The sequence below is a fragment of the Chamaea fasciata genome, unplaced genomic scaffold (genome assembly GCF_029207755.1).
Source record: "Chamaea fasciata isolate MVZ Bird 193981 ecotype frontalis unplaced genomic scaffold, bChaFas1.0.hap1 SCAF_6, whole genome shotgun sequence".
NCBI classification, from domain to species: Eukaryota; Metazoa; Chordata; class Aves; order Passeriformes; family Sylviidae; genus Chamaea; species Chamaea fasciata.
Window position 1 is genome coordinate 46,221,875 of NW_027094091.1, and position 18,546 is coordinate 46,240,420.

General features: G+C 37.9%; 1 protein-coding gene across 1 annotated transcript; it reads right to left on the reverse strand.

The window, feature by feature from the left end:
- Nucleotides 1-5,493: 5,493 nt before the first annotated feature.
- Nucleotides 5,494-17,312, reverse strand: LRIT3 (leucine rich repeat, Ig-like and transmembrane domains 3). The gene is made up of 4 exons (XM_066185002.1): nucleotides 17,105-17,312; nucleotides 15,351-15,829; nucleotides 7,558-7,863; nucleotides 5,494-6,557 (listed from the first exon to the last, which is right to left on the reverse strand). The coding sequence occupies exons 1-4, from the start codon at nucleotides 17,218-17,220 to the stop codon at nucleotides 5,494-5,496; spliced, it is 1,965 nt and encodes a 654-aa protein (XP_066041099.1). The 5' UTR covers nucleotides 17,221-17,312.
- Nucleotides 17,313-18,546: the final 1,234 nt, after the last annotated feature.

Below are 18,546 nucleotides of genomic sequence, written 5' to 3' on the forward strand. Positions count from 1 at the left end.
CTTTCTCTCACTGTGATTTAACTTCCACGTGATCTTAAATACAAGAGATTGGGCTATAAAACAAAAAATATAATTGGTACAAGTTATTTTTGGAGTCTTAAACATTTGACCAAATATTAGCAGGAAAAAATTCAAGACACATGACTCAGTAGTCCATCTGATTAGTCTGTGGCATTAGATTTCATCATCATTAATTAAATCAGGTTCTTACAAAAAACCAGTATTTATGAGTACTGGATTTAATTTCCTTTCTCTTCAACAAAGGTGTGACTGTTTTAGAGACTGGAAAATAATACAAAGTAGACTATACATATTGTTTTGTTCCTCTCTTCCTGAACAATACTAAACTAGAAAGAATAGATAAGAGTCAAGCAAGAACCTGATCTAGAGATTTGTTCATGAATTCACTTTTTGAAGTATTAGAGAAATTAGTCTGAGGATGCTAGAGGATTTCTCCAATTGTGTATCTAAAGGAATGAAAATACTAAAGAAAATTTGGCTAAGTACTCATTTACTTGACCAAACAAGCAACCCATTGAATTTAAACTAGGCTTGCACCCAATCTACTAGTAATTGTCATTTCGGATTGCTCTTACTTTCCATCGAGTTTAGTAGCATTCTCAAGTGCCAGCAGCCCATACCAGAGGCCTTAGAAGAAACTGCTTGAACTTTGTCTGAGGCAACAACCTTGGAATAATCTATTCCTGCCCTCAATACACACACATACATAAAGCTCCTTTCTCCTGCACTAAAAAAGTAAGAAAACACATTCCATTTTAGCCTTCTCTAGGCATAAGAATTTCACCAAGTCCCCTCTCAGTCATCTTAGTTCTATAAAAGATCAAAACAAAAAAACAAACCCCAAAAACAAGAAACCACACCACTATCAAATTCCTTTGACTCCTCCTTGTAAAAGAGGATGTCTCAGTCAAATATTTGACAGCTCATCATGTTGTAGAATAAAGTATTTTCTTCTCAGAGCCTCTTCTGTAAAATGTAAACATTCATACACTGTCAGTAAAGTGAATACCTTCCATTATAATGAGAGGTTAGTTGTAGTTGTTTGCAGTCAGCTCCTTTTATAATATTCTTAAGTCAATCAAGGGTCTTTCAGAAATACCAGACCTGAAGTTAGAACAAATATACTTAAAATATGTACCTGACAGCTGCTATTGATCTTGCTGCAGCAATTCTACATTCTTTTTTAAACACTAGGATTTTTTTTGGAAAAAAATAGAAAATTGAGAGAAGTGCAGTTACTCCTATATTGGGAAATATTGTAGCTTTTGTTTATAGCTACTTTCTGCCTTCTTGATTGAAAGGATTCCCATCTTGAACACTTATGAATAATACAACTTTGTAAAAAAAAAAAAGTCTCCTTTATACAGGCCGTTTCAGATCAATATTTCAGCTTGATTTTCCCCTGTTTAGCAAGGGAGTCTTTCAGATATAGCAAAATGACACATTATTTGTGCCTCCATTCTGAAGGGAAATCTGATCTCTTCAAATTCAGGGTAAAAAAAACTCAGTGATTTGTAAATAAAAGAGAAAGCATCTGGTCTATGGAGAATTTCTCATTTTCAACAAAGGAATGTGACAGTGGAGCTTCTATAACCTAGAACAATGCAATGAGTACTGTGAGAGAAGGCATCCAGGTCAGCAGGTTTCCAATCTATACACAGTTAGATCATTAAAAAATGTCCATTTTGAAACTTCATCTGTGGTCATGAAGAAGATTCAAGTTTGTATTTACCTCCCAGGCACAAATCTAACAAACTGATTGTTTTTAAAAGAAAATCATAGATCAAGATGGATGATTGTAGTATATCTTGGTTTCAGAGCCTCTCCAGAACAGTTGCTGATGCTTGTCCCTCTTTCTTGCAATAAACTCATAAGCTACTTGCTCATCCCTTTTCAGTCTAAAGGCAGTGGTCTCCAAAAACCTCTCACAACTTTCACTGGGGCACAGGCAGACTTCAAGACCAGCTTCAAGTGCATTCTTCAAATTCCCCCAGTGCCATTGTTCCACACTCCAGCTTCATAGCTGCCGCCACCTTGTCAAAACTGGCCATGTGTAGAGCTCCAATCATTGCAATAATCTAGCAGTATCTTCATCCATCATTTTACAGCTACCTGTCTGCAAATGCCCCAGCACCTCCAGGGCATCTGCAGACATTGTTACATGGCAGAATTTCAAGCAAAAGGTATTGTGGCACACAGTCACGGATTTCTCTAGGATATCACCCTTCTGTTGTTTCTCAGGCTTCTTTCTGTATTTTCTCTCATTTCTTTTCAGACTTCCTTTCATCCCCACAACCACACTCGTCACAAATTGTCTAAAGCTATAAACACAAAGCTATAAAAACAAAAGGGTCAGTAAAACACACTATCTTGTATAAAAACAATTTTTTATTTTCACATGAAAACAACTTCTATTTTACTTACTTCTTCAAAAAGGTATTGAGTTTGAAATGTCTTTTGTTTAGTCTCCTAGACATAGTCCAAATGCGAATGGTTTCACTATTATAGACATTTTCATGTTACACATGAAAGAGTTTTCTCTCTTAATTCCCTCCCTGAGAAAAAGGCGAGAATCTGATGATGGTGCGAAGAATACAAAGCCCACTGTGAGCAATGGCAAGGACTAAAATAGATGCACAGATGCCTTAAGTTCGGCTTAGTAAGTGCACATTGAAGTCAAGATTATGGTTTAATATGGTAAGTACTAACATCCACTAAAATTCTAAGTAAAAATGAGGTTTACTTAGAATTCAGCTCAGTTATTTCATTAGTCATCCAGTTTTGACACAGCCATTGTAGGTAATGTATAAAAAGAGCTCTAACCTTTCTGGTGAAAAGCAGGATGAATTCAGAAAACAAAGTGTAAAATATATGAAAGGCGATACACAAACACAGGTTAAATCCTCTTCAAATTCTCCTACACAGATTATAGTCATCACTGTTCTCACCAATGCTGGGTCCAGTACTGAATTTCAGAAGACCTTGTACAAACAATTATGGGTGACAAAATCTATCTCACAATGATTCCGTCGTCAAAAACTTACAATATAAAAAATTACATCTGTTAGCAAAGTATTTTTTCAGCTCTTTATTAAACCAGTCCTGGGTGATACAGTACAAACTTCATTATTGTGTGATTTGCCCTTTGTGTCAAATTCCAGCCAAAATTCCCCAGCACATTTGGTATTTTGACACAAGTTACAGAAGCGTGTCCAGATTATGTAACTCTTTTGTCTCAAGAGCCATGGAAAAAACTAATGTATCACGTGTTTTCTTGAAAGAATATGCTCTCGATAGTAAATTTCATCTTTGATATACGGATAGCCCATGTGGTCAGAGATTAATTTCTAACTTTAGGACATGCTAATTCCACAAGGATTAGTCAAACCAAAATGTTTAACATTCACAAGTGAGCTCTCTCCAAAGAACTGTGCCCCACCACAGTTCAGTATATTGATGGATCACCTACAAGTCAGGTGATACCACTTTTGAACTCCAGATCTAGATTTAGAGCTTTGAAACCTGAAATAAAATACTCTCTAGGAAAAAAAGAGAAGTAAAACAACTGTTCTCATGAAAAACGTGGTGTTTTAATTGGAAACACCTTCAACAACAAACAACTATACTTTCTATCAGGAAAATAGAAGGCAAATATTGTAACACTTCAAGTCCTGTTCAAACTTGGTTTGTCATTAACGTGTCAGATGAACCTTGGTTTTGACACACAGAGAATCTCTTTTCCCTAAAAAAACCCACAAATTAAAAAAAAAAAACCCCTACCAAAGTAAAATGGCTTAGAAAGCTAAAACTATTTTCATTGCAATCAAAATTATTCATGAAAAAAGAAGAAAGACTGATTTTCAACCACACAAAGCTGCAAAACAGAAAGGAACACCAAGGCTAATTCTAAGCAGGCAAGCTAATTTTGCACTTTTGAATGTCTCACCTGCTTATTACAGCTCCCATAGTCTCAAATACTCATTCTGCTAATCCTGGTCACTGGACACCATGGTGTAGGTGCTACAGAGATTTTTCAATGTGTTCATTTCCTGCCATGATTTTGTGTTGGTGGGTTTTTGACACCTCTCACCAAGCTATGTCTTACAAGATAAGCTCGTCAGCATTCCAGCAGGCAAAATTTCATCCTACATTACTGACAATGAGAAATCCTACTGTTTTGTAGCTGACAAACTAAGCTTTGGTTTTTAGCTTTGAGTAATATTTCTCCCTCTCAAAAATGTCAATTCCCAATTTCCTAGCAAAACAAACCATTCCTCCAGGCACAGAAAGGGTCAAGAAAACAACACAGCTGTAATTTTCAGGAAAAACTGTGGCTCGCAACTCATGCATCCTTCTAAACATAGTATCTGAACCTAGGACAACAAAAGTTCTTTTATTTACTTCAGGCATTAAAAAACAGCCTCAGAATAGACTATTCATTATTATAATTAACAAGCAGTTCTGAAGTCATTGTTACTATTAATTCCTGCTTTTTAAACATTGGGAAGCACACTCACAATTAACTTTCACTGGGCTCATTAAACTTCACATCCAACACGTTCTGAGGACAAAAACTCCTCTTACTGTACATCAAAAGGTACTATATTACTGCAGTGTAGTACAAATTGTGCAATATCTGTGTAATATATTGACATATAAGAGTGTGTGTTGTATTACACAGTACCACAGAATTTTCTGTACAAAGATTTCTGAAATTGAGGTATATAGACAGACACATCCAAGCAAATTCTAAGGCTGAGATTTTGCAATGAGATCATCTGATGTATGTTAACATAATTATCTAGTGTCTCTCAGAATTAACCATCTTACCTGAGCTTCAGGACACTAAAGAAGCTTCTTTGCCCTTTGCAATAACATCTGCAAAATGACAATTCGATGTGTATTGTACTTCTCAAGAGTCCATAAACTGTGACTTCCCTCTTGACTGGCCTGAGAATACTTCAACCCAACATACTGTACAAACAGCTGTATGACATCTCAAAGCACAAGCTGATGTCAGAAGAAAACTTATATATTCAAATAAAGTTTTGATCACAATAGAAGTAGTGAACATTGTTTCTCTATTATGTTGAAGTACATTGCTTTCAAGAAGATTGTGATTCATGTTTGATACATGTCACTAGCAGATCATGTGGTAAAATGAGAGAAGAGAAAACAGAATGTTTTAATAAAACCATAAAATATCTTTAACCATGGAACCATTTCACACTGTATTTTTCTTCGGAAGAACATCATTCCTTCACACCCAAAACCACAAGCATAAAAAAAAGAAAATAAACAGGTAACATTTTTCTTCTATTCTCCCTCCTACCCACCACCACCCAGGAAGACTCAGTTACACCAGGTAACGTATTCTGACCACCATCTAGCACCGAACTGCTTCCAGCTGCAGCATCACCATTCTGTATTAATTTTACCTATTATTTACTTCACCTCCACCCTCACCCATGCTCAGCACAGATACTCAGACCTGGAGCCCTCACTTTTGAAGGTCATTTGAGAATCCATGCTTGACCTAGAGCAAAGCAGAAGTCTTTCTGACTCATCTGTGTACCTTCGTGCCCAGAGCTGATCTCCTGCACTCAGTGTTCGTGGCTTCAGGGACAGTGTTTCAAACTGCACATAAGTCTCTTTTGCAAGTTCAGCTTCCTTTGCAGATTTTGGTTTCAAATGAAGTTTTAAAACTTTGTAGAGTAAGAAAAATATCAAAGGCAAAACAACCACGCACGCTGCACTGCTGGCCACTATCAGAATAGAAAACTCAGAGCTGCTTTCATCATTTAACCCATCAGTGGAGAAAACAACACACTGCTCTTTTGTAGGTGGCACACCTTTGGGTGACACACATGCCATATATTGAGTACTAGGTTGCAAACCATCGATTGTGACTTTGTTTTTGTTAGAATCAGTGCTGAGAGGCAACATATCTTTCTCACCATACTTGGAGTATAACACAGTCACAGCAGAATTGCCTGTGGCATTGACAATTTTCCAAGTTAAGGTCACTCTTTCATCAGTTTCACTGATCACTCTTATGTTCTTCACAGTAACATTTTGCTCAGTCATACCTGCCATATTCAATGAAGTATCCTCACCTTTCTTGCTTAAATCTCCAATCTGCTTTTTGTTTCCATTTGTCACTGCCTTTGAAATTTTCTTTCCATCTAACATGAGCCTGGATTGCTTTTTGTCAGTAAATGTCATGCTGGTGGATCTTTCAGTGCTAACCAGAGCTGTGGTGGTAAGCGTGGTGGGAAGAGGTGTGGTTGTTCTCTCAGGTTCCTGCTTGGATTCCTCCTGAGTTGTATTCTGCCTCTCAGCCTCTGGCTTCCTCCCATACTTCTGTGGTGACACAGTTGTAGTAACTACGCCAACCACTGTGACCGTCACAGCAGCTTCTGACATTCCTGCCAAGTTCTTGGCTTTACATCTGTATTCTCCTGCGTCCTTGTATGAAATTCCTGTCAAGCTCATTATAGACCATCTGACACCCTCTCCAGGAGTTTCTTGAATTACTATGGGGAAATGCAAAGAGTAAAACATTATGAATGGGAAGTAAAGAGGAAGTAAACATTATTAGACTCCTTCCTTTTCTGCCAGAAGGAATCACATATATGACAATTTAAAAAATTAAACACAAGCAGTCAAAAAAACAGAACAAAAACAAAAAACCAAAACAAACGAAATTTCCAAGACAAACTGTGGAATTCCCAGCCATAATCTATTACTAATTAAAAGTGCTCAGCGTGGGTCAAAATGGAAATAAATGTCTGGAGTTATTAGAATATAGTTTGCAGTTTCACTAAGAAAAACAAAACCACATGAAGTGAAACCAAATGTCTTAAAGCTGCTATTGACGCTTAAATACTTCCTGTGATACTTACCATGCTACCCATTTAAAATGCTATTGGAAATTACCTTTGTTCTAAGATATTTTAGTTCTCTTACCTTCAACAGACCTATGATAACTGCAAACTACTTGGCATTAGCAAGTAGCATTTTTTACATCTAAGTTACTACATAAGTATCCGTCATAGCAGCTAGAATGATGTCAGACAATTATAGCCTTGCATCATTTGCACACAGAAAACACGAATTTGGAAAATTTTCTGTTTACAATGCTGAGTTTTAAGTCATACAGTTATCGTCTCACTGCTTTTTTCAACATGAACATTTTCGAAGAGAGGTTGCAGCAAAAAATTCTCCTTTCTACTTTTTAGCTTCTTTTAGAGTACAACTAACCCAAACTCCATTTTCCTTTATCTTTGCCCCACTTTAGCCATCTCCCCCTTCTAGACACATTGTTTTTGTAACAGACCACATCCAGAATCAAAACAGCCTGGTGGACCTGTAAAGATTGAGAACTAGACAGAGCATTTCATAACAGCTGTTGCACAGATACGATTGCCAGCTTGACACAATACTTGGTCCATTGTTACTCATTACAATGATCTCAAAGCACAAGCAACCCAATAATTTTCGGTTCTCCCATCTCCTATAAAAGAGCAGTTATACCTGTATAGTTCACTGGATTATTGTCTGACCTATTCCAAGTGAGCTGTGGTGTTGGGTACCCCGTGGCGTCACAGCGTAGCAGGACATTGCTGCCCAGAGGAGAGGTGATTTTTGTTGCTGAAGTCATCACAGATGGTTTAAGACACTGCTCTAACTCAGCTCTCTGGAACATGATTCCTGCCAGGCTCTCAGGTCCGCTACATGAAACCAATGGATCAAGAAGTACAACGGAGGTGTCCACAATTTTGGAAAATTCAATTAGCTTTGAAATGCGACAGTCACAAAACCATGGGTTGTCCTGAAAACCTGAGGCAAGGAGGTAAGCAGGGAAAGAAAAAAAAAAAGTTGTCAGTCAATATATGGATATTGTGATTACAGTATAACACATGACTACTACCAAATACAATCAAGGACAACCCTGGACCTAATCTGAGTTAATCTTTTCTCTGTCAACTTGTGTTTTTTGTTCAGCTGATTGGTAGGGGAATATTTTCCGAGGTTAGGGAGAACAGTATGAATGTTTATTAAGCTAAACTTCTTCACAGAAGTTTACAGAGGCATAGTGATGTGCTGGCATTACCTGTGCTTAACTTTGCTATTTATCTACCACATTTAAAACCACTTTGAAAAGATGTCTTAAGACTGATGATATATTTTGATACATTTTCACCTGCCTCTGCCTTCTGGATAGACAGCTTCTCAGGGCTATTGTTTGGTGTCACTCTCCTCTGCTCTTAGTCCTTCTTTGGGCTCTTACAGCTTGACCTTCCCTGACCCCTTTTTCAGTGCTTGAGGAGAACACAACGATTTAAGGGTTTTGAGCTTATACCAACATCTCTGCCCCTTGAGAAAAAGGGATAAAAGCTATGGAGAAAAAGCTTTAGGCCAACAAAATTTTTATCTGGCTCTGAACTACACCAATATTGTTACAAGTTGGCCTCACCACAGCTTCTGAAATGTATTTAAAAAGAATAGCAGAAGAGTAGAAAATAGGAAGGACCACAAAACACCGTAATGACTACAATATTTTTATGATAGCACACAAGAACCCTCTCTTCTGTCAGAGCCAATAACCTTTGGTTCTTGGTTCCAGTCTATGAATTAGAAGCTTTTCCCTCTTCGTGAACTTATGATGTTGGAAGACAATAGCCATTTCTGAGAAATATCAGTCTAAATCCTCAGTTGGTATTGATTACTCCACTATGTTGGCTTTCATAGAGCAACAATGGCGTCACCAGGTAAAACACAACACAGCGTATCACTCAGGAGTTCAAAGATCTTCTTATTGGACTTACAATTTTGAATATGCCTTTCTCATTTTCTCCAAGTACTACTAATAAACAAAACTTATGGTCTGAAATAAGGGATGGTATGCAAGGACCCCTCGCTACTGAATGTACTGATCAGTACAATAAACAACCACATAAGTCAAACCAGTATTGAAAAAAAAAAAAGCCCTAAACACCTTAAAATATTTTTCAGAGTGTATGGTTAAGAATTATCAAAATAGATATTGAAGAAATGATGGGTTGTTCTGGAAAAAAACCTGCAAATGAAAGAATACATGAATAATTAACTACTTCTTCCTTTTACCACCAGACTAAGATTAGGTTATTTTAAGAGCAGTGGTGGTGATTGGTTAAAACTGCAGTAAACCCCAATTAATCCCTGCTCTTTAAAACAAGACTTGACCTGAAGAGATTCTGTGACTTTGACATCACAATCCAATTTCACCCCTTCCAGACAGAAGAGATTTTACATCTATTCACTACTTATTGTTTGCCAGACCAGAGAAAGAGAAGTCAAAGGAAAGTGTATCAGAAACTGCTTTTCTTCCAAAAAATATCCAAAACATAAAAACTTCACCTGTGAACTTCACACATATAGTCATAAGGAGAAAAGATACTATCCAAGTGTTTTGTATATCTAGGCACATCAACAGATTGTGCTTATAAAAATTCTGCTCAATCAGGACATGTGTAACTATTTGGACTCATCTTTTCAATTAGGGATGTTCTGTAGTCAGAGACTCCCATAATTTTCTTTTTCTTCTCACTTTCTTGCAATTTTCCCAACTATAGTAAGAAATTTACTGCAGGAAAGGAAGGGGTTTATTATTGGTTTTAACCTACTTGAAGCAGTCAAAAGCCTTTGAAACAGAACCAAATAACGGTTACATTAGAAAAGACCTTTCAGACCATCAAGTCCCACTGCTAACCCAGCACTGCCAAGTCCAGCACTAAACCATTACCCTGAGTGGCACATTTACATGTCTTTTAAATACCTCCAGGAATGGTGACTCCACCACTTCCCTGAACCTCTTCCAGAGAAGGAACTTTTCCTAATACATATGCACATACACAGCTGTCATATTCTCACCGTGCCCTGAAGAAAAGCCAAAGTCATTTTAATAGGTATCAGAAATTGACAAAATAAAAAGAATGATGAAGCAACAATGAGCAGTCCTTAGATTGGATGACTGTTTATTCCAGCCTAGGACACAGGTTAGACCATCTGAATGTAGGGCAAAGGAAAAGTTCTGTCAGTCAGCCACCTCATCTTCCCCGTCCATCATGCTTCCCAATTAAACTGCCTAAAGAAGCAGGACTTACTCAAATATATATAATAGATACAGCTACATGAGTTCCTTCCTTGTCCCCACAGCACAGCCCCTCAGTTTATCTGTGTCTTGCCAATGTCTGACAGTATTCCAATTATTTCTAGGCATTGTAAATCACCAAGTTATGTGAATTCCCATAATGAAAAGGTGAAAGCACAATTGACTTGGAAGCAAGATAAAACACTGAATTTCATTATACTTCAGTTAGGGTTGAAGAGAACAGAAATGTTAATGTAAACCTAGTTTCCAAACTACAAGAGGCATTTTGAACTTTAACAGCTTGTGCTGACAATATGTTAGAAGTGAGAACAAACACGTGAAAGAATAAAGAAAATGTTAAAAAGGGGGGAATATTAAGAAAATGGAAAATATTAGGGAGCTTTATTAAAAGAAATAATTTCTTAAGAACCAAAAATTAAAATAATGATAAATCTCTGATGGCACATGTATCTGAGGAAAGAGAATGTCTTCATAAATTTTGGATGCTTTTGTAGAAATATCAAGGCAGCTTGTTGATCTGAGAAAGAAATACAAGCCCAGGCAAAACAAACACTGATAAATATTTATGCATTGCAATATACCAATGCACTGTTATTTTAATATTAATTATAAATTATTAGCTATAAATTGCTCTAAACGCCTTTATTCTAGATTTAGCATATTTTATATTTACTCTCACACATCTATATGTATGCTTACACATACAATGGCAAACTTATGTATATTTGTCTGTGCATGCACATTTTTGTAGTCTTCTCAGTAAGCAGGGTTTCCCTGGGCTGTGTCAATATGGACTTTAGCTATGAGCAAAATTTCCTTTGTAAATCATTAACCAGACTCAGAGCATAACTTGTGTAACACATTGATTTTCAGTGGCTGCAAAATAGCAGGATAAAAAATATTCAAGTTTTGGGCTGATAGAAATATTCACCACATCTGGGCCAGCCTAGTCCAGGCTCTTTCCAGCTGAACCTACACATTTTGATCCATGGTTCTAAACAGTAAATTCCCTATTCAGCACTGTGTCACAGCATTTTCACCACATGGCAATTGCTAAGAGAGTAGCTTCAGGAAAAGCAATATCTACCCCATGATTCAGCGTAACAGGTGGGAGCCTCATGGACCTGCAGTATTCCAAATTTCTGGCACCTCTGCATGCAACAGAGGCAAGATCTCAAATAACTGCCACTCTGTCAAATACTGGACTCATCTGTTCATCTCAGTGACTCACTAGAGTCCACCGTATGGAAAATTCTACTCCCATCATTCCTGCCAGAAATGTAAATCTCTCTACAGCAGCAGCCAGCGCTGAAATTTGGTTGTGATTTGGATCAAAGTATCAGGCTACGACTCCAGAGATAACCAAGAGGGACGGGTGAATTCACACACTAGTCGCCCAATCATTTGCACTGCTTCATTTTCAGCTCATTCCACAGCTTCGTTTCGAGCTGCTCCAGAGGGCACTTTCCAAGACAAAGCCAGACATGGGTCCAGGAACAGTTGGCACTCCAGGGGTTGCTCCCTGAAAGGCTCATGGATGAGACCACACCAAGGATGGCTCTCTATCCTGTTGTCTCCTCCAAAGCAAGTGCAGCAGGTTTTGTACCTCCAAACTATTCTGCATGTCTGTCAGCCCTTCAGGCATACAACATACCCTGGCTATTTCATATTCTAAAGGCACAGATGAATGATTTCCAAAGCAATTCTCACGTAATTTTAGACAGGTTAGACTGAAGAGAAAACATCCCCATTCCCAGAAATACATTTGAGAGCCACTGTAGCATCCTGTAGAGGCCACAGAGAACCAAGGGCTAAATCTTACAAAGTGTGGAACAGACAGTCAGCTTTAAAAAGAGCTGGCCCTAAACTGTGTGGATGAGAGCCAGAGCCAGCCACTTGGACAAAGGGCCAGGAATCATTCCCTAACCCTCTTTCATTTAGCATAGTGCACACACAGAGGAACCTCATACAGTGGGAAGTAGTTAAAAACCCCAAACCTCTTAGTACAGAGATGATGTACTGGGAAAAGGAGATGCTAACATGCCAGTCCTCTGGCAAAAGTAGCCTTTGGCTCCTCCAAGAGTCCCTGGGGGACAAGAGTCATGGGGAACCTGAACTTTCCCATACGAGCAACTGTCTTGATGCTCAGTCAAGACACCAAAAATAAAATTGCTTCCTGGTGTTAAAAAATACATTTGCACAAACATATGAGTTTCGGGCCTTGCTGGTTTTGACCTTGTTAATTACATACATGTGACAATCTTGGTTTGCCAGAACCAGGAGAGAAGACAGCTCAAGCCATAGCTGAGTGCACTAATTAGAATCTGCCTGCTGTTTTCCTGACTAGACAAAATCAGCATTTGCACTCTGGATTCCAGCTTCCAGCAGAGTTCTGGCTGCAGTGATGGTTCCATGTAGGTAACAGGTCAGGCTGAATACTCCCACAGAGAGTGGCTAGAGCACATAGAACACTCTTCAGCATCAAAGCATGCAATTGTGGGCACTGCATTTTAAGAGAAACATTTTTTTTAAACCTAAAGGTGTCCAAAGGGAAACAGTAACTATGGTAGAAAATTAAAAGAAAATACAAAAACCGCACAGATGGGGAAAAAAAAAAAAAAAAAAAAAAAAAAAAAAAAAAAAAAAAAAAAAAAAAAAAAACAAAACACAGCAAAACCAATCAAATCAAAAAACTCAGCAAAACCAAACCAACCAAAAAAACCAATTCAAACAAAAACCAACCAACCAAAAAAACCCACAAAAACCTTCACATTGTTTTAGAAGCTGGAGAAAGAAATGGTGTGGTTAGTTAGGATGGCAAACAGGTAAGGAAAACCTATGAAAGACTACTATAAGAGATGGTGATTAGTTTTTCTGTATGCGCATGCATCGTAGGACAAGAGGTAATCAGCTTAGTTTGCAGTAAGGGGGATTGAGGTTAGATATTAAGAGAAACTTTCTCACTACTAGATAAGCACAGGAGAAGGTTATCATGGAATGCTCTGGGATGGTCTGGCCACAGGCTTTAAGAACAGCACTGACTTTACCAGAATGGCTCAGCTCCTCTGGATCTGTATCCCAGTCGGCTAGGTCCTTCCTGACCACATGTCTCTGTGAATCCCTATCTGTAGCTCAGAGGAGGAGGAGGAGGAGGAGGATATCTGTGGGATGTACTTCTTTCTCAGGCTCCACCAAGCCCAGCAGAGAAAGGAGGGCCATCAGAAAGGAAGCACTAATACTCAGTGGAGTCTAAAAAAACTTGTCAAAATAACCCATTACATAAAGAGCATTGCACTTTCTAATCTCCAGAGAAAGGGGAGGTTTTCTTGTTCACTACAGAGTTTATGTAGCAGGCACTGTCTGTCTGCATTGGAATACCCTCATCAGAAAACTATGATGTCAATGAAAAACAAAATTCAGCTAATTCATTCATAGCTTACCCAAGGTAAATTTACTCAATATAACACAAGGAAAGTACTACCTGGAATTTTGTGTACTCATTTGCAAATCTATAAGGCTGCACAGAGCCTACCTTAGCACCTAACAGCAAAAAGAAAAAGAGAAGCACAGTTCTGTTTAAACCCAGTGTATGTTCCTTTCTGGAGACCAGTTGCAGTTCACAACAGAAAACGGTCCAAAGGTCACATCCCAAGCCTTCAAAGAACTCAGTGCTGACACCAGAGGGTTTGTCAGGACTACAGGAGGCTGGAAAAGTGCCTGCACCAAGGAAGCCTGCAGATAATTCCCAGAGTTAAGGGGAGAGAAGGGGGTGTGAGTGAAGATTTTTTGGTGGTTTTTTGTGTTGTGCGTTATTTTTTTTTCTTAGTTCCTTTAGTTTTGTCTGAATTGGCGAGGGCTATATAAGACTAGGAAACCAATTAACCTCTGGGACTCCCACATGAAGACTAGATCCAGTGCTTCACAGCCTCCTGTAGGCTTCAGTGTGCTGATGTAAAAAGTTAGATGGACTTACTTTTACAGCTTTTACTCTTTTTTTTTTTAAGCCTGAATAAACAAAAACCCTTCAATGATGCAAGCCTACAGTTAACATGCTTATGAAGTCATGCAGCCTTACTTGCATCTATTAAGTTACTTATATAAACTATGATCTGAATGAGAGTTTCAAGCTGCAGCTTCTTCTGTGAAACAAAGCAGCTTAACAAATGGACACTGAATATTGGGGAGGGGTGATTAGAACAAGAAATTGGAAATATTGGGCAGTACAATGCAGGACAGATCTTTACCAGGGCTTATAGAATTACTGCAGTAGAGACAGCCAGCTGGTTTTTCTCCCTTCCACCTGCTGCACTACAAACACATCAAAATATGCACTTATATGTAAACAGTGATAGAAAAGAACAGTATTGATAGAACTGTTCCAGCCTGAAACTAAAGAAGAGAAACGAGTTACCCTGACAAGACTAGGATGTGGAGATAAAACTGTCAGATAAAGCACAACTCCACAAAGAGAACTGATGCAATTTGCCTACTAGAGAAGGGGATCAATTTATGATAAAATCAGAGTCTGACCAAATTATTCTTAAATACTTACCTTAAACACTATAAAAAGTACCACGAATATATAGGGATCAGACTCCTACTCACTCTCATATTCAATATGTAAATTAAGAAAAACTTCGGCATAATCAGTCAGCTTTAGAGTAATGCAAGGTCAGCAGATGTCCCAGAAGATCAAAGTTGCCCTGTTTTGGGCCACTGACACTATCTGCAGCATGGTGTCACAGGATAGGCTTTATATGAGCATCAACGCTAGACGCTTGCTTGGCTTGGGAGCCTCTGGAAAAAAGCAGCTGCAAATGGACACACTTACAGTTGCAAACACATACAAAGATGAGGGAAATGTCACCAGAAACACAATGTAAGTCCTGTATTTATATAGCTACTGAATGGCCTGCATTCCTGCAAACTGGATTCTCACAGCTTTTACTTCAGTTTTATAGTTTTGAGGTAACAACACACATGGGGGTCGCTATCTTCATTTTATGGTTTTCTGTTACCAGTAGAAAATAAATAAATGACCACAGAGTGAAACACAGGAGTGACCAGGTAAAACCCCCTCTCCTGAATCCTAGGCTGGTCCCCTAACTGCTCTCACTCACAATTTAATGTTCAAGTATATTTTAGTAAGGAATGAACAGGCTGTTCAACATACCCAGGATTACTCTCTGTGTCACCAGAATGTCTGTGTTCTTGGACATGATAGCGCCTGAGAAGGGGGGCCAGATGTCCATGAGGTCTGATGGCAAGGTGGTCAGCTTGTTGCTGGATAGGTCCAGGTAGGTGAGGTTTCTCAGGTAGCGGCCAGCATCAGCAGGAATGCTGGTCACCTTGTTGTTGTGAAGATCGAGAGTCCGTAAGTTGGGCATCTCTGCCAGGGATTCCCAAGGGAAAGTTGAAAGCAGATTACCATCCAGCCTCAGCTCATGCAGTTGTTTCAAGTTATAGAAGCTGCTGATATCAATGTTGGCTACGCAGTTGTAAGTGACCCACAGGTATTTGAGATCTACCAGGTAGTAAAAGGCTTCAGTTGGAATCCTTCGTATGACAGTTTTCTCTATACGAAGTTTTACAGTATCCACAGGAACATTCACAGGGATCTCATACATGTCAGGGTCATTACAGAGTACAGACCTAGAAACAGGGAAAATAAAAATAAAAATAATAATAATAAAAAAAAGAGGGAGAGAGAGATATTTGTATTTATTTATCAGAAATTTGAATTTCAGATTTAAATGCAATTGCTGTAACTTTCTGCAACACTACCACCAGAACAAAGAACATGGAAATCAAGAACAGTCCTCTGCACTTAAAAGTTGAACAAATTCCACAAACATGGAGTCTCTAAAGACTAAAGGAATACAAACTAGAACTGAAAACATCACATAAAACCTAGATTTGCTTTATTCTAAAGTATGTAAGCACCACCCTCTATCCACCCCTCACTCAACTGACAACTGAAAGACAGAAGTCACTGTACAAGGAATAATACATGCATGTATCTCAAATGGGAACTGCATACCCCCTTATTAAAACTCAAAATTAATATTACTAATCTGTATTTTTTGTGTGTGTGATGAAGATTCCAAGTATTTTCTATACTTACCTTTCAGAATAGACTGAAAATTTAAAATATACCCAAGAAAAATAAGTACAGAAGAGCTTTCTAGACCTCTTTTTGATGTCTATGTACAAATTACTTGCTTTACAGAGATGAAAACAACTTTCTGCTCACAAGGATTTCAGTGAAATGGGATTTCTAAGCATTTTCAGTTATTTTATTTCAGGAAACAATTTCTTTGGAGTATATTGTTTGCACATACTAGCTTGAAGATTCCTCTGCCTTCAATAAGTCTATCCTTAATTTTCTCCCCCTTTTTCTCTAGATAATTCCTCTATTTTACTTTTTCCTCACGCAGCTTTATACCAGATAGGCTGTGAGAATAAACAGCAATGACAAATAGCATCTCCTAAAATGCACACAACAATACCAGGTCATCACATTTCAAATTAACCTCCTCACTATCAAAATTTACATGATTTACTGCTGACTAAAAAAAAAAAAAAGAAGCTACTGTATTTATTCAAACCAGAATCACCTTACACTAGTTAATTACTTTGTAGAGAGAGAAAAGACATTGCAATAGTCATGGAATGGAATGTCATGGAACAGAAAGAAATTGCCTCCTGCAAAAAATGAAGATTTAGAGTAGCTATTTGCTAAGTACAAAGCCATAATCACCATCTGCTCCTGTTCAGGAATGCTGCTAGCCGTAAGAAGGCTAATGTAAAATATGCCTTCATTGCAACTATGCTAGAAATAACAGCAATGTCTGAAAATATTATCTCCACTTTCTTCAACCCTTTTCCTTATAAATTGCCCTATATAACAAATAATAAAACATATACCTTGTTCCAGTGCCATCACTTCTGCCATGGTAAACGCAAGTGCATTGTGAAGGACAAAAGCCATGAACTTCTTCAAAAAAATTCATTAGGAGGTAGAAGCAAATAAACAGATACATGGCTTCCTCCCAGAAAAACTGGCATGAAGAAATGTGAAAGCTTTATTCCCAGGCACTCATGTGCAGTGTGCTATGAATGTGAATGTAGCCATCCATTTAGTAACAGCAGATTACAACAGATTAGCCGAGATCTGCAGTTGCTTAACCTTCAAATGTATCCTGAATGGCATCAGTTAAACCAGCTCGTTCTTTACTCTGTCAGAACACACTCTGCTTCAAATCACACCCAACCATGTTCCAAGATTTTTTTAATATGTAGATAGTAAAGTTAGTGTGTAATAAAATACCTCTTTTCTTCTCCTAAGAGGCAGTGCATATATTATAGTGTCTATAAAGTGTTCCAAGGTTCCTGAAGGAAATCTAGTACACCATGAGGATATTGCATGGCATTTTCTTTAATACTGAAAATGGCAAACCAATAGGAAGCCTAGATTCCAGAGCTTTTAAAAATCCTGTAAAAACAGGGTTTTGCCAAAAATACACATATACTTTAAATAAGTTTTACACTGCAAAGCCAAACTGCATATGTGCACATACATAATAGTTGAAGCTAAATCTACACAGTCATCTTTTTCACCCTGAATAAATCCATTGCTCATATTGACAAAGGTATTTCTTGAAAATTAAACATCAGATCTATATAAACATAAGATTGACTTAGAAGTGATGAGAAATTACCATAAATATTTACTCAGTTTTATGTGCCTCCTGAAGTGGGAAGCTTTAGGGTACAACTTGTCACATTTTCAGGATTTGATGTGCAGTCACAGCACTAGATACATACTACTTACAAAACAATAGCTGTTTTTACTACAAATTAATTTGGTTCTGCCAATCAAATTTTTAAAAATACTTAAAATATGCTGAAATTCCTTCAAAATCCTAAAACCTAATAAAAGATTGTATGGGGTCAGTGTAGATATTTTGACAATCTAACATATTCACAGAAACAGAACTTTGCAAAGCATATCAACATGGACACTTGGTATGAATATATACAGTCATAGGGAGTATCCAGAATATTTGAAGTCTGGAAAACTTTCAAGGGAAGCTGGTGGAAAGTACTTCATTAAAGGAATTAATCCATATGAAAAATCTGGGGTTACTGAACCTAAGAACTTTGCACTTCTATCTTTCCTGGCCCCTCTGTCACCTTGTCTAACTCTAACCTTGTCTAAGAGTCACAGTGGCCACTTTGCTACCCCTTTTTTCTTGGGACAGACATACTGGACCCATAAAACTCACTCTCAAAAACTAAAGTCTTGGCAGATTTTGACTCCTTAAATTCTCTAAAAAGATTACTGTTACTAACACAAAATAGCTATC

Bases quoted from the DNA above. Each gene is read 5' to 3' on its own strand.
- LRIT3 (XM_066185002.1), bottom strand. From the start codon at position 17,220: ATGTATCTGTTTATTTGCTTCTACCTCCTAATGAATTTTTTTGAAGAA. The intron at 15,830-17,104 runs GTATATGTTTTA...CCCTGTTTCTAG, and splicing joins AGTGATGGCACTGGAACAAG to GTCTGTACTCTGTAATGACC. The intron at 7,864-15,350 runs GTATGTTGAACA...TCCTTGCCTCAG, and splicing joins GACACAGAGAGTAATCCTGG to GTTTTCAGGACAACCCATGG.